General features: G+C 41.0%; 1 protein-coding gene across 1 annotated transcript; it reads right to left on the reverse strand.

Annotated features, from left to right (window-relative positions):
• Positions 1-10,411: 10,411 nt before the first annotated feature.
• LOC113260190 (olfactory receptor 10G6) lies at positions 10,412-11,395 on the reverse strand. The gene has a single exon (XM_026505937.3). The coding sequence runs from the start codon at positions 11,345-11,347 to the stop codon at positions 10,412-10,414; it is 936 nt and encodes a 311-aa protein (XP_026361722.2). The 5' UTR covers positions 11,348-11,395.
• Between the last annotated feature and the right edge of the window lie 12,833 nt (positions 11,396-24,228).

Raw genomic sequence — 24,228 nt, forward strand, 5'->3', positions numbered from 1 at the left:
CTTGGAGAAATGCATTCCCTAAATAACAGCAATATAAATATGGATTGTAAATCTTACTCTCATTGACCATGTCTTTTTTTGCAAATATTTCAGAATTGTGATGCCTTCACTGTCCTAATTTACTCTGCCAGACTGCAGATGTGGATAAGCCAGCTCTTATTGCCACGTGACACTAGGGAGTTGTATCCCATCTTTGGGGGATACTTGCCCAGAGTTGGGGTGCTATTACGTCAGCCAGGAACCCAGCAGTTCCATCCATTCCTCACCCAGAGGGAGTTCTTCGGAATTAACAGCCCCCCTTAGCCAACTCTCAAGTGTTTGACAATGAAGCCTTAGAGAATTGAGTGAATAATTAGAAGGACAAAATGTTAAGTACATTTCTTGCTCTTCCTATAAATCTTTTGGGAAATGTTTTCCTGTGCTTTTATTGTTGAGTCGGAATTGATAATCTAAGAGTTTTCTTCGATTGTTTCCATTCTTTATCTCCTAAACCTTATTAGATGTTGCATTTTATGAAAATTTTCTTTAAACTCCTGATTTCTAGGGGCACCTGGGTGGCTCAGTCAGCTCAGGTCATGGTCCCAGGGTCCTAGGACTGCCTGCTCAGTGGGGAGTCTGCTTGTCCCTCTCCCTCTGCCCCCTGTGCTCTCGCAATCTCTCTCAAATCAATCAATCAATCTTTAAAAAAGGTAAACTCCTGATTTCTATTGTATCTTCAATTCCCATGGACCTACCCTTACATGTGCATATTTTATACCTAGAATTTCACAATGGTTTTATGTCCCAACTCTCACTCACATCCCGAATGTATCAAATGGTTCTGTATTCAGCTTCTTCCTCAGGTCTTCTTAGAGCAACATTGTTTGATTTATCTCTGCTCTTTACTGTTCCCCACTGCCTAAGGCAACAATTGCATCGCTATCTGATATTCAAAATTATCTATACATTGTTTCCATTATTATCACAAAATCTTTATCTCCTACAACCCCTTAAAGAAATCTCTCTTATCTAGGGATGCTGTTTGGCTCGTCTTCTGTGCAATTTGCCATAATCTCTCCCTGATCTCCTCACTGCAGTCCAGTTTTGAACATGAATGAAATTCATTTAATCTCTCACAAATCTACTCTCTGTACTTAAGTTTGAACATTAATTCCTCTACAAATCTTTTTTTTCTTTTAAGATTTTATTTATTTATTTATTTGATGAAGAGAGAGACAGCCAGGGAGAGAGGGAACACAAGCAGGGGGAGTGGGAGAGGAAGAAGCAGACTCCCAGCAGAGCAGGGACCCCAACGTGGGGCTCGATCCCAGGACCCTGGGATCACGCCCTGAGCCGAAGGTAGATGCTTAACGACTGAGCCACCCAGGTGCCCCTGATGACACGTTCTGTAAAGACAAGTCTTTAAAGAAAGAAGGTGGATTAATGGATGCCTGGGACGGGGCTGAGACAGGGAATGAGCACAAATGGTCAGACAGATCTTTCTGAAGCGATAGAAATGTTCGAAAATTGGATTGTGGTAATAGTTGTTCAACTTTGCAAATTTACTAACCATCATTGAATTGTATACTGAAATATGCTAATTTAATGGTTGCATTGTATACTTTAATGAGCTGTTAAAGAAATATAAAAAAGGAAAATCTGCTGAGTGACACATGATTTAAATAAATGGAAAGAGACTGTTTGTTCAAGGATGAGCATAATAATGTATTTACATTCCCTCTCATTTTTAAAACTATTTATTTTGAAATGTTAAATTTCCAGCAAAGTTAAAAAAATGAATAAGTAATGGGAAAAAAGGCACAGCATAGGGAATATAGTCAGGGGTACGGTAATGGTGTTGTATGCTGACAGATGGTAGCTACACTTGTGACCATAGCGTCATGGATGAACTTGTTGAATCACTATATTGCACACCTGAAACTAATGTAACACATTGTATCAACTATATTCAAATAAAATTTAAAAAAACAAAATGGAGTTCTCCTATAGTTGGAGCCAACTTCCCCTAATGTTAACAATGTATAAGCTATCGTAAAATTAGAAAAATCAGAGAATTGATAGTATCGGACTATAAACTCAACTACCGATTATATGGAAATGTCACCAGTTGTCCCTCAATATCCTTTTTCTATTCCAGAATCAAGCACAAGCTCTCAGTCTCCTCCAGTCTGTGACAGTTCTCATTCATTCATTGTAGTTAATGTTTTTACTGTTTGGATGAGTACTGGTCCATTATTTGAGACAACGTCTCTCAGGTTGGGTATGTATGATGCTTTCTCCTGAGTAGATTGAGCCTACGTACTTGTGGATACCACAGAAGGGATTTTGTATCCTTTCTAGGACATCATTTCAGAGTATATGTCCTATTATTGGTTATGTGACATGTCTTGGGGGGTGAAAATACTTTGAGAATATGCTTAAATTCCACATCCTGTCAAATTTTCACTCACTGATTTTAGAATATATTCATGTATTTTGCCTGAAAATATTATTATTTTATTGTTTATCTAATGGTGATTGTGAAAAATTTCCCTTGATCTTCTGCATTATGAATAGGAACTTCTGTAGGGAATGGTTCTTCTTCCCCACTTATTTATTTATTCAATTATTTACATAGGTAGGGACTCACGGATATACATTTGATTCTGAGATTAAATATAATCCAATATGATAATTATTTATTTTGTTATTCAAATGGTACTAGCTTTGGTTATTTGGAGCTCCTTCTGTCACCTGTGTCTTATTGACACGCTCTATCTTTTTCATGTACTTTCTTACTTCCTGGCACAACAAGATGGTCTGGGCTCCTTTTGTATCAAAAAAAAAAAAAAAAAAAAAAGCAAGCAAGCAAGGGCAAACATTGGCAAGAATGGTAGAGAAATTGGAACCCTCATGCCTTGTTGGTGGGAATGTAAAATGGTGCAGCCACTGTGGAAAACAGTTTGGAGTTTCTTCGAAAAGTTATTCAGAGTTACCATATGACACAATTCCACTCCTGGTTATATACATGAGAGAACTGAAGACATGTTCTCATGAAAACATACACAAATATTCTTGGCAGTACTCTTCATAATCGCTGAAATAGAGAGCCAATTCAGAAGCCCATCAACCAGTAAAAGGATGAACGAAACGTGATATGTGCATAGTACGCAATAGTACTCAGCTGGAAAAAGCATGAAGTACTGCTATGCTGTATATGTGCATAGTAACTGTTATTAAAACAATGAACCTGAAAAAGAGCACGACTGTGAATGTGAATAAACCTCAAAACCATGTAAGTGAAAGGAGAAAAGATCATATATTGTATGATGACAAGTATGTGAAATGGACAGAGGCAGAAAGTAGATTTTAGGGAATGCCCAAGTCTGTGGGTGGGAGCAGGGACTCACTGCAAATAGGCCTAACGTGACAGAAATGTGCTAAAATTAGAAGGTGCACAACTTGTGTAAACTTAAAAAAAATGAACTGTATGCTTAAAATGAGTAATTTTCCTTCAATAAATCTGTTTAAAAAAATTCTTTTTTTTAAAGGGGCACCTGGGTGGCACAGCAGTTAAGCGTCTGCCTTTGGCTCAGGGCGTGATCCCGGCGTTATGGGATCGAGCCCCACATCGGGCTCTTCTGCTATGGGCTTGCTTCTTCCTCGCCCACTCCCCCTGCTTGTGTTCCCTCTCTCGCTGGCTGTCTCTATCTCTGTCAAATAAATAAATAAATAAAATCTTCAAAAAAAAATTTTTATTTTAAAGATTTTATTTATTTACTTGTCAGAGAGAGTAGAAAGCGCGCACAAGCAGGGGAAGCAGCAGGCGGTAGAAGCAGGCTCCCCGCTGAGCAAGGAGCCCCATGCGGGACTTGATCTGAGGACTCTGGGATCAGGACCTGAGCCAAAGGCAGAAAATGCTTAACCAACTGAGTCACCCAGGCATCCCAATAAATCTGTTTTTAAAAAAGCAGAACATAGGACACCTGGGTGGCTCAGTTGGTTAAGCGTCTGCCTTCGGATCAGGTCCTGATCCCAGGGTCCTGGGATCCAGCACCACATTGGGCTCCCTGCTCAGTGGGGAGTCTGCTCCTCCCTTTGTCTGCAGCTCCCCCTGCTTGTGTGCACATGCGTGCTCTCTCTCTCTCTGACAAATAAATAAATACAATCTTTAAAAAAAAAAAAGCAGACCACAACTTGAAATCTTCTGAATGAGGTGATATCCCATGTAACGAAAGGATTGTAGCTGACGATCTCCAAGGCACTAAGATGCAGTGAAATGAGTAGGTGTTCTGGAAAGAGGTAGACTTGTGTTCAAATCCAGGCTCCATGCAAGACTAGTAGCTTGTTATGAAGTCCCTTGAAGTTTCTGAGACTTACTTTCCTCATATGTAATTGGATTAAAAAACACTTAAGCTGTAAGGTTTTACGAGGATTCTAGATGTGCTCGAATAACTGCGGAATAATTTACTCGCCGATTGGCCACTGTTTATAATTCTACATCCAATATTCTATGACTTCATGCCCTCTTTGAAATAGCTCGGTCATGCACCCTTCTACTTTCTCTCCAATCACTATAGTTAATAACTTCAACACTCACATTTGATATATTTTCATTTCTATTAATTGGTCACACAAATATCTATCACTCTTCTCTCAATTTTTCCATATGTTGCTTTCTTCATTCTCCCCTTAAACAACGGAGAGTCCACCATCTGAAGCCCAATCAAAACTTTTCAAGGCAACTCTGATACCTGAACATAGCATTTTCCTTCCGTGTAAATAGCCAGTTGCTCTTATCAGTGCTTTATGCTGCATTGGGCTATATGTGTATCACCTGAGAGCCTAGAAATACTTGTCTTTTATATTTTAGATACGCGATCAAAATAGTTGAGCAAAGGCGAACAGATGCTTTCCCTACAGCAGTGATACAAGAAGAGATTCTGTGGGAAAGGTGAGCTGTAGAGCCCATAGGCATGAGGAAGAGAGATTCTCAGGCACAGTGATACTGGGCGTGCTGCTCGGGAGGAAGTGATTTGCCTGCTTGGAGTTGGACCATTTGTCCCCAGGGCCATCTTTTTACTGAGAGTAGTTGGTTAGTTGCCCCTCTTTTTACTTACCTGAGTCCAGTTTTTGTATTTTAGCATTTCCTTTTTTCTACGAGGTCACCTCCAAGTGCAGTTGGCCTCATGGAACATATAAAGACTTGTAAGATTACTCTGCAGGTCCTTACAAGAATTTTATCGTTGCCTGCTTCCTTTCAGTATGGATCCCTCAGTGGAGAAATAACTCCTTGCATTCAGCACTCACGGTCTAGCCAGGGGGTGAAAGGGCTGATGTCCTATCCGAGTACATGCATCACCTTCAAGAGAGCCTGGGAAATCCAACTGCTACCGAAGAACTTGCAAAACTTGATTTCTTCCAGACTTCTACTATCCTGCTTTTTAAAAGCTTTTTAGAGCCGCAGATGGTGAGGGGCAAGGCCTTATTTCTAGGAGGCATGGAAAAGTTTATCAAACTCATATAAACTATTGCCCGGAGTTTGCGTTTTATTACATTGACAGGAACATAATAGTCCCATTTTGCACACATCCAGAGTGAGCTCTGTAGTCTGAGCTCTACAGATTTTCCCCCAATTTGGGATTGCGTGTTCACCGAATAAGCAGAATGGCAACTCCTTTCCAGTCTCTTAGTGGGTCAGCTCAACACCGAAGTTCTGTTTGAAGTGTTCTTTTTTGTTTCAGTCTAACTAGGCTTTAGTTCTGAAATGTAGCTCCATCCGCATTTACAACCTTTACCATTATTCTCTTATTTCATCCCAGCTGGATGATTAGAAAAATGGTCTCCTACGAGGTCTCCTCAATTGTCAACTCTCTCTTTGACTGAGTCACTCCACCCTGCGCATCACCGCCTGAGCAAATCCCAGCCCCGTGTGTCTCACTGCTCCCCCTAGAAACGGGAGCCACCCCACCCTCACACACTTCCTTCCTGGGCTCCATAACATTTTCATTTCACAGTTCAAGACTATCTAAAATCTGATGGATTATTGTCCATTTATTCTTCTTTCCTCCACCTGTCCTCTGTTCAGTACACTTCAGTTTCAAGTAGATTTCTTCACCCTCTCCTAAATTTATCAGTTTCCTCTTGTTCTCCTCACTCTGCTTGTCCATCTTGAAGAAATCAACCTTCATTTTTACCTGATAATATCTCCAAAGCTTCTTAGAGCTTAATGTGCACCTGAATCCCCTGAGAATCTTCAGATAGATCCTAATCCCCCAGGTGTGGAGCAGGGCCCGGGATTCTGCCTTTCTGACTCCTCCCCCGAGATATCCATGCTGCTGTTCCATGGGTTGCCCTTTGAGAAGCAAGAATCTAAACCACTATTTGAGATTAAGATCGAGCTCTTCTTCTCCTCCTTTCCTTCTCTGGCTAAGAGTGTCCTGGCTCGTCTGTGAACTCCAGTGGCACTGACAGTGTATTGTGTCAGAGGTCCCGTTCCCAAACTGGCTAGGGTACTACTTCCCTCTTCTCTGTGCAGGTGTCAGAGCCCCCTAGGAAGAAGTCCTGTGCTATGGGTTTTTGTGCTTTCCATAAGCATCTTTGAAAGAGCACAGCAGAAAGAGCATGAACCTTGGAGTTAGATGGACTTGGGCTCACATCTTATCATCACCACTTATTGGCAAGACAGCTCAGTTTCTCATCTCATGCTCAGTCTGTCAACTCCACACCTTTAAAATAATGATACATGACAAGTGTTCTGTTAACAGTAGGCATCAGCCCTGGGACATGTGACATAGCACAACATCCTCACTTTTTCTGAACTGATTACCCAACCCACCGATTTCTCCATGACCCTTTCGGTATGAGAATATTACTACTTCACAGAAATGCCTGTTCCACTATTGGACAGTTCAGATATGTTAGAATATTCTTTACATGCAATTAAATCAAGATACCTCACTTCCATCAGTTAGCTCTATCTTTGCCCCTTGAATGCAATGAAAGAGTCAAACTATGCAATAAATGCCAACAGAAGCAAATTTTTGATGAAATTGTTCATTCTATATTTTATCACTTCTGGCATATAAATGATGGATGAAAAAAATCTGGCTGGTGGCTGCCAGTTTGCTATTTTTCTATGATTCCTCTTTTCCTGTCTCTCTGTTAAGAACATTTTCTGTATACACCAATTTTTAAGTACATTTCGTGGAAACAGTGGGAATAGAACAATTATAGAGATTTTGAATATCAAAATAAAAGGTAGCTTAGAGATCATGTTGTTCAACTTTATTTTACAGATGAAGAAAATGAGTCCTAGAGAGGCTAAGTGAAAGAGGGATAAATTGAAATGTCCTCTAGGAATTTAGAAATAAGCATAATCAGATTTCTTTCTGAATATTAAAATTAAAAAATTACTATATAAGTGATCTGAACAGATATATACAAACGTAACTTACAATGACTATTAGATCATGACAGCAAAACATATAAAGCAATATATTTCTAAATACTATAATATATAATACACTATAATACACAAAATATATATAACATAAAATTATTTATAAATCCATTTTAATAACTATAAAAAATAGCTGGAAGTAATCTAACCATGAATAGAAAATATGGGAAAGTAGTCCTATTGGGTATTTAAAAGTATTTTTAAAATGTAGCTGTTCCAAAGGGTTGTGCTAATGGACATATTAATGGAATTTGTATTTATGTGTGTGCGTTATATACACACACATATATATAAAAGATATGCCTACATACAGTATGTATATATAAAGGATACTGTGAAGTAAGATCAAGTACATGTAAGAATTTAGTATATTTAGAAGGTAGCATATTAAGCATGTGTGTGTGACGAGTATTTATTAAGGGTAATGTGACAATTAGCTAGTCATTTGGGAAATGAAAGCTAACACAATTTTCCAATTTGCTTCTTTCTCTAATGTAAAATCCTACTTGGATCAATTACTTAAGTTTTAAAATATGAAGCCAGAGAGTTATTTGAATTTTAAAACAAGAAGCCAAAATTAGAAGGAAGCCAAAGCATACTGAATATTCAAACTCTAAACAGTCTTATGCTCTTAGTTACTATTTTTAACACTGGAGAAACATTCAGGCTAGTGCTTTTCCTCTCTGCTTTATTTTTCTCACCCTCAAGGCTAGATAACCTCAAAGCACACTTGAAAACTAAACGCCCTCCCTAGAGGTGAAGTAACGGAGAAAACACTACTCCCTGCAGTTCCTTCTAGTGGAGAGTTCAAACTCGGGACTCAGACCTACGTTCACTCCTCAGCTCTGCTGCTCTTTTAATTGTTGATGGAGACTAAAATTTGTTGCTTGTTGTGTTATGTTTTTAGGTGTCTTTTTAAAAAATTGCTAAAATGTATTTTATATTTCTCTGTTAAAAGTTGACCAACAAATTAAGTTTTTGATGTGAACCTTCATTTTTTGGGCATAATGGGTCATTGGCCTTCATGGGAAAGGAGGTCCTCACGTTTGCTTTCCTCTGACTTGCCCGTGGTCTGCTCTGGCCCTGGAAGCTTACTGACCGACTGCTGCCTCCTCTTGGCCTGTGGGATGTTGAGGTGCCCATGACACTGTCCTTTGTATATGTGCCAAACAGTTTGTAAACTGCCTTTTCCTAGCCCCAGGGCTGCTTCTCCTAAAATGGTTCATTAGACTTTTCTAGAGCATTCTCCTAGGAATATCCTTAGGGTGTTTTTGTTTTTTTGCCTCACACAAAAACTTCTATCTACTCCTTTCCTCTAACTGACCAGATTTTACAAGACCTTCAATCCATAGGTTATCCCATACTTCCCATGATGCCAGCTTTGCAGATTCTAGACCTAATGCTCTCTCTCAGTCTCCTTCTCCTGGACTACTACAGGACTTATTGGACACTGAATTGTACCAATTGTTTCTTCACCATTTTCTAGTCAGATCTTTTATCTCTATGCTCAGATACAAAGGCACTTCCTTCTCATAAGACTACAGACTCATTTAGAACAGACGGCGACGTCATAGTTTTAGGGTCTTACTGCACACATCGCTGTTGAGTTGCACTGGCTTGCCTCCTCATGCATGTTTAGATGCGTAAGGGTTGCATCTCTGCTATTATAACAGCAAGAAAAGCCACTGACCTATGCATTTCATCTCAGAAAGTTTCTGGTCCGTAGAAACTAGTTCTTACTCATGATCATAGTTTTTAACAATCGGCATTGATTTGGGGGAATACAGTGAATCTTCTTAGGTTGCACTTACCCATGGACACTTGAAATAACAAAAGCATCTCTAGCACCCCGTATCCCCAAACCTGGAAGTGAAGGGCCTTCATGAGCTACCGGGAACATTCTCACAAGGAAAACCAACAGGATAGGCTTCAGGTCATCATCTTGCAACCAGGTCTATGCCCCAACCCATCTGCTTCTCATTCATACTCAACAGTTGTGGGAAAATGCCAGAATGTGGTAGCACATACATTCTCCCACCACCTCATAGGATCTGTTTCACTGATATCCATGGAAACACCAGGGGATCTAGTATATGATTGTGGAGCAAGAGAGCTTACCCTTGACATACGTCCCTCAGTTTACCAGTCAGAGCCCTGTGCAACCTGAGGAGGCTAGAACTAGTGAGGTAGTGATGGCCTGCACATGAACACCCGCACAGTGTGGTGGAATTGCATCCTCACGTTCAAGTTCATCAACCATTTTTACCAAAGTAAAAGGCTGAGAACAGGAAGTGGAAGGGCCACTCTCTCCCTTGACTTCAGTTTCTCACAGCTACCTGGGAATAATACCTACTTTATATAATCGATGTCGAGGTCAAAGTTCCTGTTTTGCATGAAGGTTATTTGTAACATATAAAAAGCAATATGGGAATCAGCTCAAGGATTAGCAGCAATAATAAACTTGTATGGGGCGCCTGGGTGGCTCAGTCATTAAGCGTCTGCCTTCAGCTCAGGGCGTGATCCCGGGGTCCAGGGATCGAGCCCCACATCAGGTTCCTACGCTGGGAGCCTGCTTCTTCTTCTCCCACTCCCCCTGCTTGTGTTTCCTCTCTCACTGGCTGTCTCTCTCTCTCTGTCAAATAAATAAATAAAATCTTTAAAAAAACACATGTAGATTGATGCTATAGAGAAACAAATTTTTTATGTGGATTTTTACTCATCTTGGATCTTTTCTGTAAGCTTCCATCCTTGCTGAGTTGCTTTGCTTGATTCCCATTGGATTTGAAGGAAGAAATATGAAAATATCATGTTGAAAGCAGGAAACATTCCAGAGTTTCCATCTGTGCACCTAGGAGTCTTCTACTCTCTGCATGGATCCTTCTTTGCTTTCTGTCTTAAATCTTCCCCGTTATCAGTATCCCATCTGTTGCCCTAAACCTTAGTGTCTTCTGCATGTTTGCGATGAATGAGTCAGTGAGGCTGCACATCCTTGCGACCTCCCAGCCTCCACAATGCCGCCTTCATCTCTTTGTTGCGGAGCGTGTAGATGATGGGGTTGAGCAAGGGAGCGATGACAGTGTAGAAGACAGCGACCACTCCATCCAGGGGTCCCTGAGAGCCAGGACGAAGGTAAATGAAGGTGCAGGGCACATAGTAAACAATGACAACGGTCAGGTGGGCGGCACAGGTGGAGAAGGCATTGCGACGCCCATCGACGGACTGGATTCGCAGGATGGCGGCCACTATATACCCGTAGGAAGTGAGGATGAGCATAAAGCAGGTGAGCACCAGGAACCCAATGTCCACAAAGGTGACCAGCTCATTGATGGTGGTGTCAGCACAGGCTAGACGCAGCATGGCAGGAATGTCACAAAAGAAGTAGTCTACCCGGTTTGGACCACAGAAAGGCAGCCGGAATATGAAGCTTGTTTGGAAAAGTGAGTGGAGGGTGCCTCCCAGCCAGGTGCCGAAAACCAGGAAGTTACAGACGTTGCGGGTCATAATGGCGGCATAATGTAAAGGCTTACAAATGGCCAGGAAACGATCATAAGCCATGAGCGTGTAAAGGAAGCATTCAGTACAGCCCAAGAAATGGAAAGAAAAAAGTTGGATTACACAACCTCCAAAGGAGATAATCCTGCTATCCAAGAGAAAGCCAGCCAGCATCTTGGGGACAATGGCAGAGGAGATGGTCATGTCCAAGAAAGAGAGATGACACAGGAACCAGTACATGGGGCGGTGGAGCCGGGTGTCCACCAAGACGGTGAGGATGATGAGCCCATTGCCAGAGACGGTGAGGGCATAGATGACAAGGAAAGCCAGGAAGAGTGGCACCCCCAGCTGTGGTGGGTGGTGCAGGCCCACCAAAATGAAGTGAGACACGGAAGTCTGGTTTCCACTGTGCATTTCCTTGCTGTTCACATCTGCCAGAAGAAGTAGCAGAAGGGAAAGCTCAAGGCCCATTCAATTCTTTAGGCATGGAACATATATTCTGTGTCATTCCCAAGCATGGACACAAAAGGGTCTCAGAAAGAGAGAGATCATGCTCTAGCTCTTGTTCTTAATCATTCTGTCGCCTCCACCCCAACCAACCCCTCACCCCCATCCATCTGTCCAACCTTGATTTTGGGATTCTGCTTGATTCCAGGGAGCAATTATTTTGTCCAAGGTTAAAACCTATGTGACAGGTGATGTGTATGTAATTCAGGAGACTGAAGGAAAGACCATGCACAGAGCTTTTCATGTCAGGAAGAATTACAGTCATAAAAAACCTAAATCAATCCATGAAGAAATGGCTATTCCATTGTTTCCCTTCACTTTGATCTCTGATCTTTATACCAGAGAGATAAGTAACAGCTTGTTTATTTTTTAACAACATGAGAATTGAAATTATATTTCCTAATGTAGGTGTGCCCAATAAAAATCAGCATAGATTTTTAAACATGCATTGTTTGGGCTACACATCGAATGAAGTTGTAGGTAGAAATAATCATTTTCATTAACTGCATCTCAAAAATTTACATGCCAAAAAAATATACATGCCATTTTTAAGTCTTTCAAGGTAGTGAAACAATACAAAATCTCATCCACAAGGCGCCTGTTGTCACTTTCTCTCTGCTTCTGGATAGTGCTATCTATCTGTCAGTCCATCCATCCATCCATCCATCCATCCATCCATCCATCCACTAAGGAAGCATGTATTGTATCTTAAGAGCATAGCCTCAGAGGTCAGACCAGAATGAAAAATCCTAGCTCGGAGGGATGCCTGGGTGGCTCAGTGGGTTAAAGGACTCCCTTCGGCTCAGGTCATGATCCCAGGGTCCTGGGATGGAATCCCACATCAGGCTCCTTGCTCAGTGGGGAGCCTGCTTCTCCCTCTGCCTGCTGCTCCCCCTGCTTGTTCTCCCTCTCTCTCTGACAAACAAATAAATAAAATCATAAAAAAAAGAACTGTGAGAATTAAATGAGGTAATACATGTCAAGTGTATAAAATAGCACATAACACACGTTAAAATTTACCAAAAAAATCCTACCTCTTCCACTTATACTTGTTGGTAAACTTGGAAAAGCCATTTCCCCTTTCCTTGCTTAATTCTATAAGTGGGGACAATCATTGTGCCCATTTCATGGGATTGTTGTAAGGATTAAATAAAATTACATAATCCATAGCAGCACTCAATCAACATTAGCTATTATTTTCCATCAACTATGTGGAGTGGTCCTCATTATTAGGCAAATTCAGTCATTGCATTTGTGTCTGAGATCTGAAGTGAACCTGTAGCTTCCTGTGACTTGTCCCATAGCAGATCTGAGTCCCCAAATTTGAAGCAGCATGACAAAGAGCCTTCTGTCCCGGGGCTACTGGTGACTGGCATCAGCCACAGGGAAAGGTAGAAATCAGGGACATGACCAGATTTCCTAGACATTTCCTTGCTTACCAACCTTAACACCACTGCAGCCAAGGGCAAAGTGTAAAATTATTGGCATGGCCTAGAGAAAAAGTAGCTTTGTAATATGGTGTCAACTTATTTCCCCAGCCTCCCCTCTCTGGGCTCCATCCCACAAATCTGTGCTGTAGCCAGACATTCTTTCCTGCCTCCTTAGACACCTGTCCCTTTAATCTAGAAGGGCCTTGTTCTGCCAATGCTTGAAAATTTTCTTCTCATCTTTCAATATCTCATTCATGTGTGATCTACTAAGGAAAGCCTTTTCTCCCTTTCCCCCAGTTGTAGCCTCCACAGTCCTTCATGTTTCTATGGGCTTACAAAGCATGCTGCAATTTACCCTTCTGAGCACCTGATTTCTCCCATTAGACTGTGAGCTCCAAAGGGACTTTGTCTCATTTTCTTTTCATCCCATGTTTGTGGCATATCTTGCTCTGGAGATTCTTTTTTTTTTTTTTTTTAAGGTGTATTTATTTATTTTAGAGAAAGAAAGAGAGAGAGTGGAAGGGAGAGGCAGAGGGAGAGGGAGAGAGAAACCCCAGCAAGACTCCATGCTGAGCACAGAGCCCCACACTGGGCTTGATCCCACGACCCTGAGATCACAACCTGAGCCAAAAGCCAGAGTTGGATGCTTAACTGACTTCACCATCCAGGCGCCCCTTGCATTGCAAGGTTCTTAAATTCTATTGAATAAATGCATTCCTCTCTGTCTGGATGTCACTGTGATCTAGACACTGAATCCAGGATAATATCACTTAGGTCTTAATGTAGCTCCTGAAATCATAAGAATTCTAATACCGACTGTCATTACCTACTAGTTACATTATTTTGAACAAATCTCTTAATAGTCTTAGTCTCAGTTTCTCCTTTGTTAAAAAAAAAAAAAAAACAGAGAGAGAGAGAGAGAAAAGAGGAGGTGGTGTATATTCCCACCCCAAAAAAGAAATCACAACGTCTCCTGCATCCATGTCAATTCACATTTTACATTTAGTTCTTACACGTAGAAGGTCAATTTTCCTGCGAGCCCCAATTCTCTTTAGTTCTGTACTTTTCCTCTTTTGTCCCCCCACTGCGCTGCTCTCTCTGTCTTCATTCATTTTTACAATTTCTTGTTCTTTCTACACAGAAATTATAATTTCTCCCTTGGGAAAGCCAAAAAAATACCCTTCTTTCTCCATTAGAAACTAAAACTGCTCCAGGTACATGGTGTATACAATTTAGTCAGGATCACATGATATTATCGACATATGATGTGCTCATCTATGTGATGGGAAAAGAAGCATCTCCACGTGCTGCTCTGGCGAAAAGGAGATTAGTACCCGTATACTAGCATTCTCTGGCCATTTCAAACCCTGGATGACCTAAACTAGGCTTAAGCTAGACCCTGAAACTCATCTGGGTCAGAAAACTCTGAAAGGTAAACCGGACTTTGGTGAGCAGAACATAAAATCCTCCCCTCCCCACCGTGTATTTGTAAAGCACAAGCTTTAGGAGATCTTGGCTGTCCTCTCTGTTCCCAATACCTCTCACATACTCTCATAAGTATGTATCTCAGAAGAGTTTCCATCACTACACCTGTGCCTGCCTTCTGGAGTCTTCTCTGCTGACGGCCTCTACCTGGCTGTGACTCTGCCATGAGGCCATGGCCTGCTGCTTGCTTCAGTCTCTTGCTCTCTGCTGTTTCTTGTGGAAGGCCCTTTTTGAGCTGGACAGGTTCCCCGGGCTCTCTGAGACGCCCCAGCTTGATTTCATCACCGTAGTCTCTCTGCACACTTCTCTGGGTGCATCCCTCCTCTTTGTAGCCTTGTTCAAAGTGTTGGTAGCAATGTCCCTGGGGTGTGAGCTCTGGAGTCTCACTTTCTGGCAAGCAACTTCTTCCTTCCTGGAGTCCCCATGGGGTGGGGCCCGGGGTTGACATCACTTTTGCTTCACCCTTCAGGGGCAATTAACTTGCATGAAAATAAGATGCAGTGGGCTTTGTTAACAGCAAAATGTGAGCTAGGGCTATTCCAGGATGTTTGCTCAGTTGCTAGCAGTGTCCCTGAAGCATAGGATCCTGCTGAGAGCATAGACTTGATCAGGAGTCAGGAAGGACCAGTCCTCCTTTTCTCACCTGTAAATTAGAGATAAAGTTGCTTTATCTGTTTCTGCCATAAAAGTGTGGGGAGGGAATTTGCAAGAACTTCAAAGCCAAAGATGCTACATGAATGCTGTGTGTTAATTACCTAAAAGCGTCCTTTGAATTTCACTCAGATTCAAAAGTAAATTCCTAGGACAAGCAACACTGTTTCAGGCAGGAATGTCTTGATCTTCCAGTATGCAAACAAGAGACCGGGCTAGGTAGAGTATGCAATTTTGGCAATCCCTTAAAAGTCAAACACACTTAAATTAGAGCGGAAGACCCTTTAGAGAAATAATCCAGAGCACATCCCCATTTTACACTAAAAAAAAAAAACCAAAACACAAAAAACAAAAACCAGTTCTAAAGAGATGAAGTTCAAAGGAGAAAGATTATACTGTGCAGACAGTGGATATAATCTCCTACAAGTCTATGTAGATATGTGGTAAGGAATTCCCCATCTGTGAGAATAGAGGAATGGGTAGTTCTGGAATAGTGCTGGGCGAACTATGGACCAATAAACATTTGTTGAAAAAGTTTTTGTCTTTAAATATGTTTAATGATTTAGTTGGAACCATTGTTGGTGTGCAATTTTTATGTAACATGTCGTGAGACCCAACTTTGCACTTGGTCTATTTACTGACGGAGCCATTCTCCACTAAAGAAATTATCTAAAGTCAGCATTAGTTTATCAGTACATTTCCCATTATAAGGACATGATTTCCTAATTTTTCTATACTTTCTCATGATACAGATTTTAAGTGAGATATAGGGTTCTGCTGAGAGAGGATTCTACATATGGAGAAGAAGGTGGGAGGAACTTAGGATGCCAAACACCTCATTCCCCTGTGACAGGGGGCTTTTAAGTTCTGTGCTATCCTGATGGGAATAAATATTTATCTCGAATAATACCAGCCAAAGTAATACTTGATTACAGACTGGGGCTTTGGTTCCAAATTCTGATGTGGATCCTTGGCCTTGGAATGTCAGGAGAGATCTTTTCTCTGTATTAGGGAGCCCAAGTGGCTGTCTCTCTACTCTAGAGCTCCCTTTGCTTCCTATTTGATTTTCTTTATGGATGGGGCCATGGAAGGTCTCTGGGACGGAGTGACAAATTCTAATGTAAGTAACAATTTACAGAGAGGGTCTGAGAACCTCCAATCCGCTAATGTTCAGATAAAGAACATACTGAAACCCAGTGGTCTTCTATTATGATGATAAAATAATGACTTATTTTGTTGGGGAGACTGGGCTGAAATAGCAAAAAGCAAAGACCAAACCCACATACTTTGTGGATTATTAACTGTAATATCCAATGAACTGCCTAGTTGGCTCGAGCTCTCATGTAAGATTAGAGAATGGTTAGAAAGAACAGAGCTCTGAGAAATGGCATGGGAACTGGTGGGGGGATTTGCATGAGGCAGTGCCTGACTCCCCAACCTCACACTGAGTCTCCGTACCCAGAAAAATCAGCCCCTCCTGCTCCACATGGTGAGGCTCTTCTTGCCTTGCTTGGAAATCCAAAAGGCCTCTCCTTCTAAGAGGAAGGAAGTTTTCCTCAGTCGCACGCCTCACGTGTCCTTTCTCCCTCCCTGGTCCACCGCCACCCTCCCCGCGTTAGTTTTAGTCAGGTGAAAATGAATTCCAAAAGAGTTTGACCAAGGACAAAAGACTGCCCTTATATGTTTGGAGAAATTACCACTAAGAGCCTTCCAGAAGTTCTGCAGGTATTGTGCTAGCTTGGTCAGAAGACAGTAGCCTTACACTGTTTCCTGACTGATTGATTGACGGATGCTTGGACTCCACAGTGGCTTATGCTAAATAAGAATGCAGGGAAAGGAATCCATGACTTGACCAGCTGGCGATGTGGACGTGGGTTCATCATACACGTGCAACGAGCCGACTCGCGTGCAAACCGTATGCTCTGAAGGGGCCAAGAACATACTCCTTTTAACAAGACTCTAAGAATGACATTGATACCGGATACAGAGCTAAGGATACTGGTTGGAATTATTGCAATTGAAATGAACTTTTAATTTTTACAGTGTTTTAAGGATCATAAGTAAGGGGTCTTAACTCCCAGACAAGGGTGGGGGGGACCATCAGTGTGAGTGGTCAGAAAATATAGTAGTCCAAATGAATCCAAGAGCGAAAAGTCTTGCCAACCCAAAAAGTCTTTCCTTATTGATTAATATAACAAAATCCCACCAGGGATCATAAACAGAGGCCCAAACTAAGCCACCAAGGAGGTCAATGTCCTTCCCCAATTCCTGATTGAGCCAGTTCACTGAGTTGGTGCCACTTCGGAGAAGGAAAGACCAGGTATTCCCTGTAGTAACAACATAGCCTGAACTGTGTATATTCTTCCTGTCTTTCCGCAAATGGACCTGTATTCCACGCAGTAACTACACAGAAAAAGAATCAGATCAATTGCATTTATCGAACTTCAGTTTTGTCATGTGATAAATCGTGCTCCGAACCAAGTCTGCCTTAGCAGCATGTCAAATTCCCCTGCAATATTTCCTAGTTCACGAGTGGGGACTTGCAATTGGTCTTCTCAGCAACTGAGGGAATCTCCAGATTGGCTTCCTGCCCGTAGAGTAAGTAGGGAGTGTTTTGATAGAGAGGGTCACGTGGAAGCCCTGGGGCTCCCTACTTCCAACAAAAGAGTCATGAAATCTTTTGTGTCTTTGGGGAGGCTCACAGAGATTAAGACAATTATCAAAGATTTAAAGATTCAGGATGGAAATTTCGAGGTCATTCCCACTGAACTCTGCAGTATGCCAGGTGCAGAACGACAGAGAGTTGCAAGCATAATGAAGTAGTGATGAATGTCAGCTCCAGTTCTCGATGCGGTCTTGCTAGAATATACCAGCACAGCCATCAGCACAGCAGCACCTCCAACTGGTGGGGACATCTAATTTCTAGCAGTTTCCAAATACGTAGGTGTACATTAAAACTTTCAACATCCAAAAGATTGAACGTACACCTATGTATTCTGAAAGTGTTACAAATTAGATGTGTATATAATGCATACATAATATACATATGTAAATACTAATAAAACAAAATATGCATAACCATGATCCAATTTAATAAAATGGTACCAGAACCACTGTTGCATCTTTGTCCTTTTCTTCTATGACATTCTCTGCTCTCCCCACGAGAGGTAATAACTATCCTGGAATTTCTCCTACTCCTTTCCTTGATTTTCTTTTGTTAATTTACCAAATATGTGTTCATTCGAATTTTGAACTTCATATAAATGGAATCATACAGAAGTATTCTTTTTTTAACATAAGCAATATTTATTGGCAACGTTATGCTAACTATATGTGTGCATAAATGTATATATGCATATGCATATATACATGCCTATGTATGTATAACCAAATATATATTGTTTTTACTGTCATTATCTCATTTTGCTTTATGTCATTCAAAGGAGTTGGTCATTTGATGCCCATTTTTATTTCATTTCATTTTATTTTATTTTTTGATGTAATATACAGAGGTGTTCTTTTTTGTTTTTTTAAAGTTCTGTTTTGTTTTGTTATGACTCTTTTTTTTTTTTAAGATTTTATTTATTTGACAGAGATAGAGACAGCCAGTGAGAGAGGGAACACAAGCAGGGGGAGTGGGAGAGGAAGAAGCAGGCTCATAGCGGAGGAGCCTGATGTGGGGCTCGATCCCAGAACGCCGGGATCATGCCCTGAGCCGAAGGCAGACGCTTAACCGCTGTGCCACCCAGGGGCCCCCATACAGAGGTATTCTTAACTAAGAATTATGTTTTTGAGACTCACTGATTTTCATGGGTGTGGTTTATTCATCTCTCTCTCTCTCTTTTTAACCTCTGTGGTTCTCTTTTATGAATAAAGCATGTTTTTCACCTCTCTCCTTTCACAATTTTCTCTTTCCAAACAACACTTGAATTGGGAACATTTTTTTTTGCTACATGTAAGCAGAGCAGCTAAGGATATGTTTATACATGGCGGGAAACGCAAATGTACAAGACCTATGTAGGTCCCTGGAGAGCGTCTGCTGGACCACACGGCGTGCAGCTCTGTACCTGCGCTGGAGATCTCGTGGCACCACCTTAACTAGGAGCGTAGGAGAGCTTATTTGTGCATATATTTTGGCTGTGTATCATTTAAACCCTCTTCCTGTCAGTGGGGCTGCATTTTGCTTTAGAGACAGCAATACCAGATGCTTTCCCATTCCCTCCAGCAAATATGGGACGTGGACACGGAATCTAGACTTAGACTTTGGTCAGAAGCAAGGGCAATTAAAGGCACGTGCAAGAAAGGACGATTCAGGGGACGGCCATGACAGGACTAACAGCACAGAGATTTGAACGGCAGGGTGACCTCGTCCTGCAGTGTGTTCAGGGCTTCATGGCTGGGGTGATGATAAGCCGCTGTGGACTGGCGCCTTCCATGGAGACGTCAGTGGACCACCATCACATATTCATGAGGCACAAATTTGCAATAATTCTGCCTGTTCCTGTTTCCTTTTCCAAGTTTGAGTGATTGGCTTTTCTAGGGGTTTGTTACATGAGTGTGTGTGTGTGTGTGTGTGTCTGTATGTGTGTGAGTGTGTGGGGAAATAAATGTGTTTCAACTGAAATATATAGTTTTGTTTAGCTTCCTTTTTTACTTAAACTATGTATAATTCCCTTTTTTCTGGTTTTTTATGCATACAATAACGAATAAAATTATAAGTAATTAGACAACATCTTATATGCTATATTATTATTCTCATCTTTTGAAGATATTTTGTCCTTTTTTCACACCACTACTTCTCAACTCCAGATTAATAACCTCATTTATATCCTTCTACTCCTTTCTCTATGTCCCTGAAATACACAGTTTGTGATGATTTGCTTTACACAAATGAGACAATGCTAACCACACATCTGGACATGATGTTCCCCCTCCTCCTTGAAAATATCCCATGAAAACCCCTCAGAGGTAACTGGTGTGGTTGTAATTCAAACTTTTAGTAGCTGCTTAAGTTTTCATGATGTAACAACACCATGATTTATTCTTTCTAGAGTTTTTCACTTGGTTCTGTTGTTTTTCCACTAGAAACCATGTACCAACACACATGTTTGAATGAAGACACTATATCCTGGTGCTTTTACAATCATGAATAGACTCCTGGAGTGGAATTACTGGAATTAAGAGTGTACATGATCTTAAACTCAATTACTACTATTGGGGGCACCTGGGTGGCTCAGTCATTAAGCGTCTGCCTTCAGTTCTGGATCGTGATCCCAGAGTCCTGCGATCGAGCCCCGCATCGGGCTCCCTGCTCCACTGGGAGCCTGCTTCTTCCTCTCCCACTCCCCTTGCTTATGTTCCCTCTCTTGCTGGCTGTCTCTCTCTCTGTCAAATAAATAAATAAAATCTTAAAAAAAAAATAACTACTGTCGTATTGCTTTCCTAAAGAAGGCGCTGTAACCATACAGATTTGTACCAACACTATGTGGGAAGAACTTTCTCCTCCATTCAGCCAGCAATAGATGTTGATGTTAGTAACTTGAATTAGTTACCTTAATCTGTAAAAGTCCTGACAAATCAATAACAAAAGACTATGACCTCAAAACAAAGAAATCAGTAAAGTTCATGAAAAACTTATTTACAAATTAAGAACGACTTTAATACATCAAGTGTTTACATAAGCTTATAAGAGCATAAAAGTTATGATAGCAATGCAATCTATTACTTACACGTTGGGAAATAGTTATGTATCCTTAGGTACTTCCTCAGAAAAGCCACTCGAAAGCTCTAAACAATCAAAAAAGGGTAGAAACTTTTATGTTTTAAACATACTTTAAAAAGATGGTGGATGAGAGAGTGGCATTGAGATAGAGAATGGAAACAGGTGGTGACCATTTATGGGTTCTGGAAGATTTTAAGTTGAGAGTCAGGGTTGTGTGTTTATCTGCATCACTGTTGAGGGAAAAGGATAACTGGGTCCTCCTTCCTTCCTCTTAGGTGTAGATACTAGTTTCAGAAAGACATGAAATCTTCTCAGGAGGGTTCAAAAAGCAAAACAGTGGGAAATATAAGCATGATTATTAAAAACCTTTCGTTAGTCTCTTGTTGTTTTTCTGCTCATCAAGGGAACCTGAAGACCCAAGAGGAATCCATCCCCTGAGACACCAAATCAAGTTAAGTTCCGACCCATCTAGCCATGTTCATTTCCATTCCCTATACTTCAACTAGTTGGGTCCTTGGATAGGAATGAGCCACTTGCACCAAAGAATCACAGGTATGTCTGTTCTTTGAGTAATAACTTGCAGGCTACTGCCTCGACAATGATAGTAAAAAATTGGAAGAAAAAAAATAGATGAGTTTTATACAGAAATTAATCATATACTATAAGGTGAGTTCTCAAAATGGTAGATTTCTCTTAGTCTTCCTGTTTTTCCTCCTGAGCTTCCACAGAGAGATAAGATGCTTGGGCATTGTTAGACATCCTTCTACATTGGATTATCAAGTCTCACATTGTCACTGTCTCTGTCTATGTCTCTGTCTCCCACCTCTGTCTGTCTGCCTGTTTCTCTCCACCCCCTCACACAAGTATTAATTAAAAACCTACAAATAAGGACCAAATTGCTGTAGCAGGGACACACAGATGAAACATTGACAACTCTAATCGACAGTCCTGCCTTAAATCTCAGGCTACTTGCAATTCACCTGGTGAAAAGTTTCCTATTTCATCTAATCTGAATGTGAAGTTACTCTGGGTATGGGATCCTGCTGGTAAAGTAGAAACTTCAGATACATTTGTACCAGTTCTTGAATTCTGATATCCATATAGGTGATTATAATAATTTTGTCTGTTATTTACTCTCTTATTTGAAAAATAGAGCTTAAAGAGTTTTTGTGTGTTTGTATATTTGACATACAATGTCACACTATTTTCAGGTATACAATGTAATGATCCAACTTCTCTGTACTTTATGCTCTGCTCACCACAAGTGCAGCCACCATCTGTCACCAAACAATGCTGTGACAATACCATCGACTGTATTTCCAATGCGGGGCCTTCATTCCCATGGCTTATTCATTCCATGTCTGGAAGCCTGAACCTCCCACTCCCCTTCACCCATGAAAATTATAGCTTAGATGTAGCTCAAGCCACATTGTCTAGACACGGGATGCATTTTGTCTAAGCTTTGCTGAGATCAGAGATCCTGGCTTCTCTCATATTGTGGAGCTGGTTTCCTAGTCTTCCCTCAAAGAATAATTAATAACGATCATGAAAGCAACACTAAGTTGGATAAATAAAAAACATTAATTCTGTCTTGCTTTTCATTGTACAGAATCCCAACTTTTCTTCATATCAAGCTGGCAACATCCTTTCCTCTGGTGTTGGTTCTGTTCTTCCTGTCTCAGGTAGTAGGTCTTAAATAAGAGCCATACACTTGACGGAGATGTTTTCTGTTATAAGGGCATTGCCTGAATTCATGAGTATGAGAAGTAGAAGATGTAGGGATGGATATTATCTCTAAAAAGGCCAAATAAAAAATATCTAGATATTTAAGATGGAAGGTTATATGTTAGAAAGCTGCCAGTGGCTTGATGTGGGAGAACACATATGAATTTTATGTTCTTAGGGCCTCATGAAGGATAAACTAGTGTAAGAGAAGTATGGAACCAGCAGTGTACACGGTTTGGTGTTCTGAATGATATGGAAGATTCCTGGTCTCACATCATAGAGGTGAGATTCTCACCTCCTCTGAGGGAATTCCCTTTATAAGCAGGTGGTGGTTGTAATGAGACATCAGTCCCAATACCAGTGAGGAAACCTTCCTCAAAGATCTAGCTTTGAAATTGAGAAGTCTCACAGCACAAAGAGAATTTATTCTCCTCTCATTTTCCCCCTCTATAGATAGATTGGGAGATAGATAGATAGATAGATAGATAGATAGATAGACAGACAGGCATTTCGGTCTCACAAGGCAACAATTTTGTATGATTCATTATGATTTCTTGAGCAGCTCCCAAGAAGCCAACACTTTATTAAAGATCACATCTCTTACCTTATTTAATACTTACAATATTTCAACTAGTATTACCGGTGTCAAGTATATATGACAACCCCCCAAATTTTTCAGGTGTACTGTAGACATTTGAAGTGTGCATTGCTATCAACAATTAAATTCTTGGTTTATTAAGTTCCTACATGAACTCTGGAGAGAAAATAGAATTCCAAAGCACCGCCCCCCGATTGCTGCCCCCTCGTGCACACTCCCTGCCAAATCACCTCCCCTTGAGTGTGGGTGAGACTTGTGACTCTGGTGGATTATCACTCGTGATGCATTCTGTGACATGTTTATCACAGCAAACAGGGAGAGGTTCTCCTACTGGCTTTAGAGAAGTAAGCTGCTGTGTTATCAGATGGCCAGGTGGTTAGGACTTGAGGGTGGGCTCTAAAGCTGGGAGTGCCATGAGAGACTATGGACTCTGGGAAACAAACTGAGGGCTTCAGCAGGGAGAGCGGTGGGGGAATGGGATAGGCTGGTGATGGGTAGTAAAGAGGGCACGTATTGCATGGTGCACTGGGTGTTATATGCAAGTAATGAATCATGGAACTTGACATCAAAAACCAGGGATGTACTGTATGGTGACTAACATAATATAATAAAAAATATTATTAAAAGAAATAAAGCTCAGAGTGAGGATTCCTACTAATAGCCAGCAAGAAAGACAGATAACTCAGTCCTAAAACTGCAAGGAAATGAATTCTGCCTACAATCTCCATTGGGTTGACAGAGAAACCCAAGCCTCAGATGAGATTCCATACTTAGCTGACATCTTGATTTTAACCTTAAGAACACCCAGCTCACCGGACACAGACACTGTAAGAAAGGAAATTTGTATTTCCTTTGTGCTGCTAAGTTTGTGGTCATTTATGATATATACCTAGAGATTAATACAATGATTTCTAGGACTTTCTACTGCATAGATCTGTGTGTGTGCCTCTGTGTGTGTGTGTGTGTGAGAGAGAGAGAGAGAGAGAGAGAGAGAATGATGATGAAATTATTCTATCATCTTTACCAAATAAGTTTTGTTACAAGTAAAGTTGAGTTTAACTCTAGAAATATCTACCATGGATGATGCAGTTGCCACATGAAAATGGGTGTCCAGTTTTCAATTACATACTGGGTGCTCTCTCTACTCCCACAGGGACAGACACAAAAGGCGTGGAAA

Source organism: Ursus arctos, unplaced genomic scaffold (assembly GCF_023065955.2).
Source record: "Ursus arctos isolate Adak ecotype North America unplaced genomic scaffold, UrsArc2.0 scaffold_22, whole genome shotgun sequence".
In the NCBI taxonomy this organism is placed as follows: Eukaryota; Metazoa; Chordata; class Mammalia; order Carnivora; family Ursidae; genus Ursus; species Ursus arctos.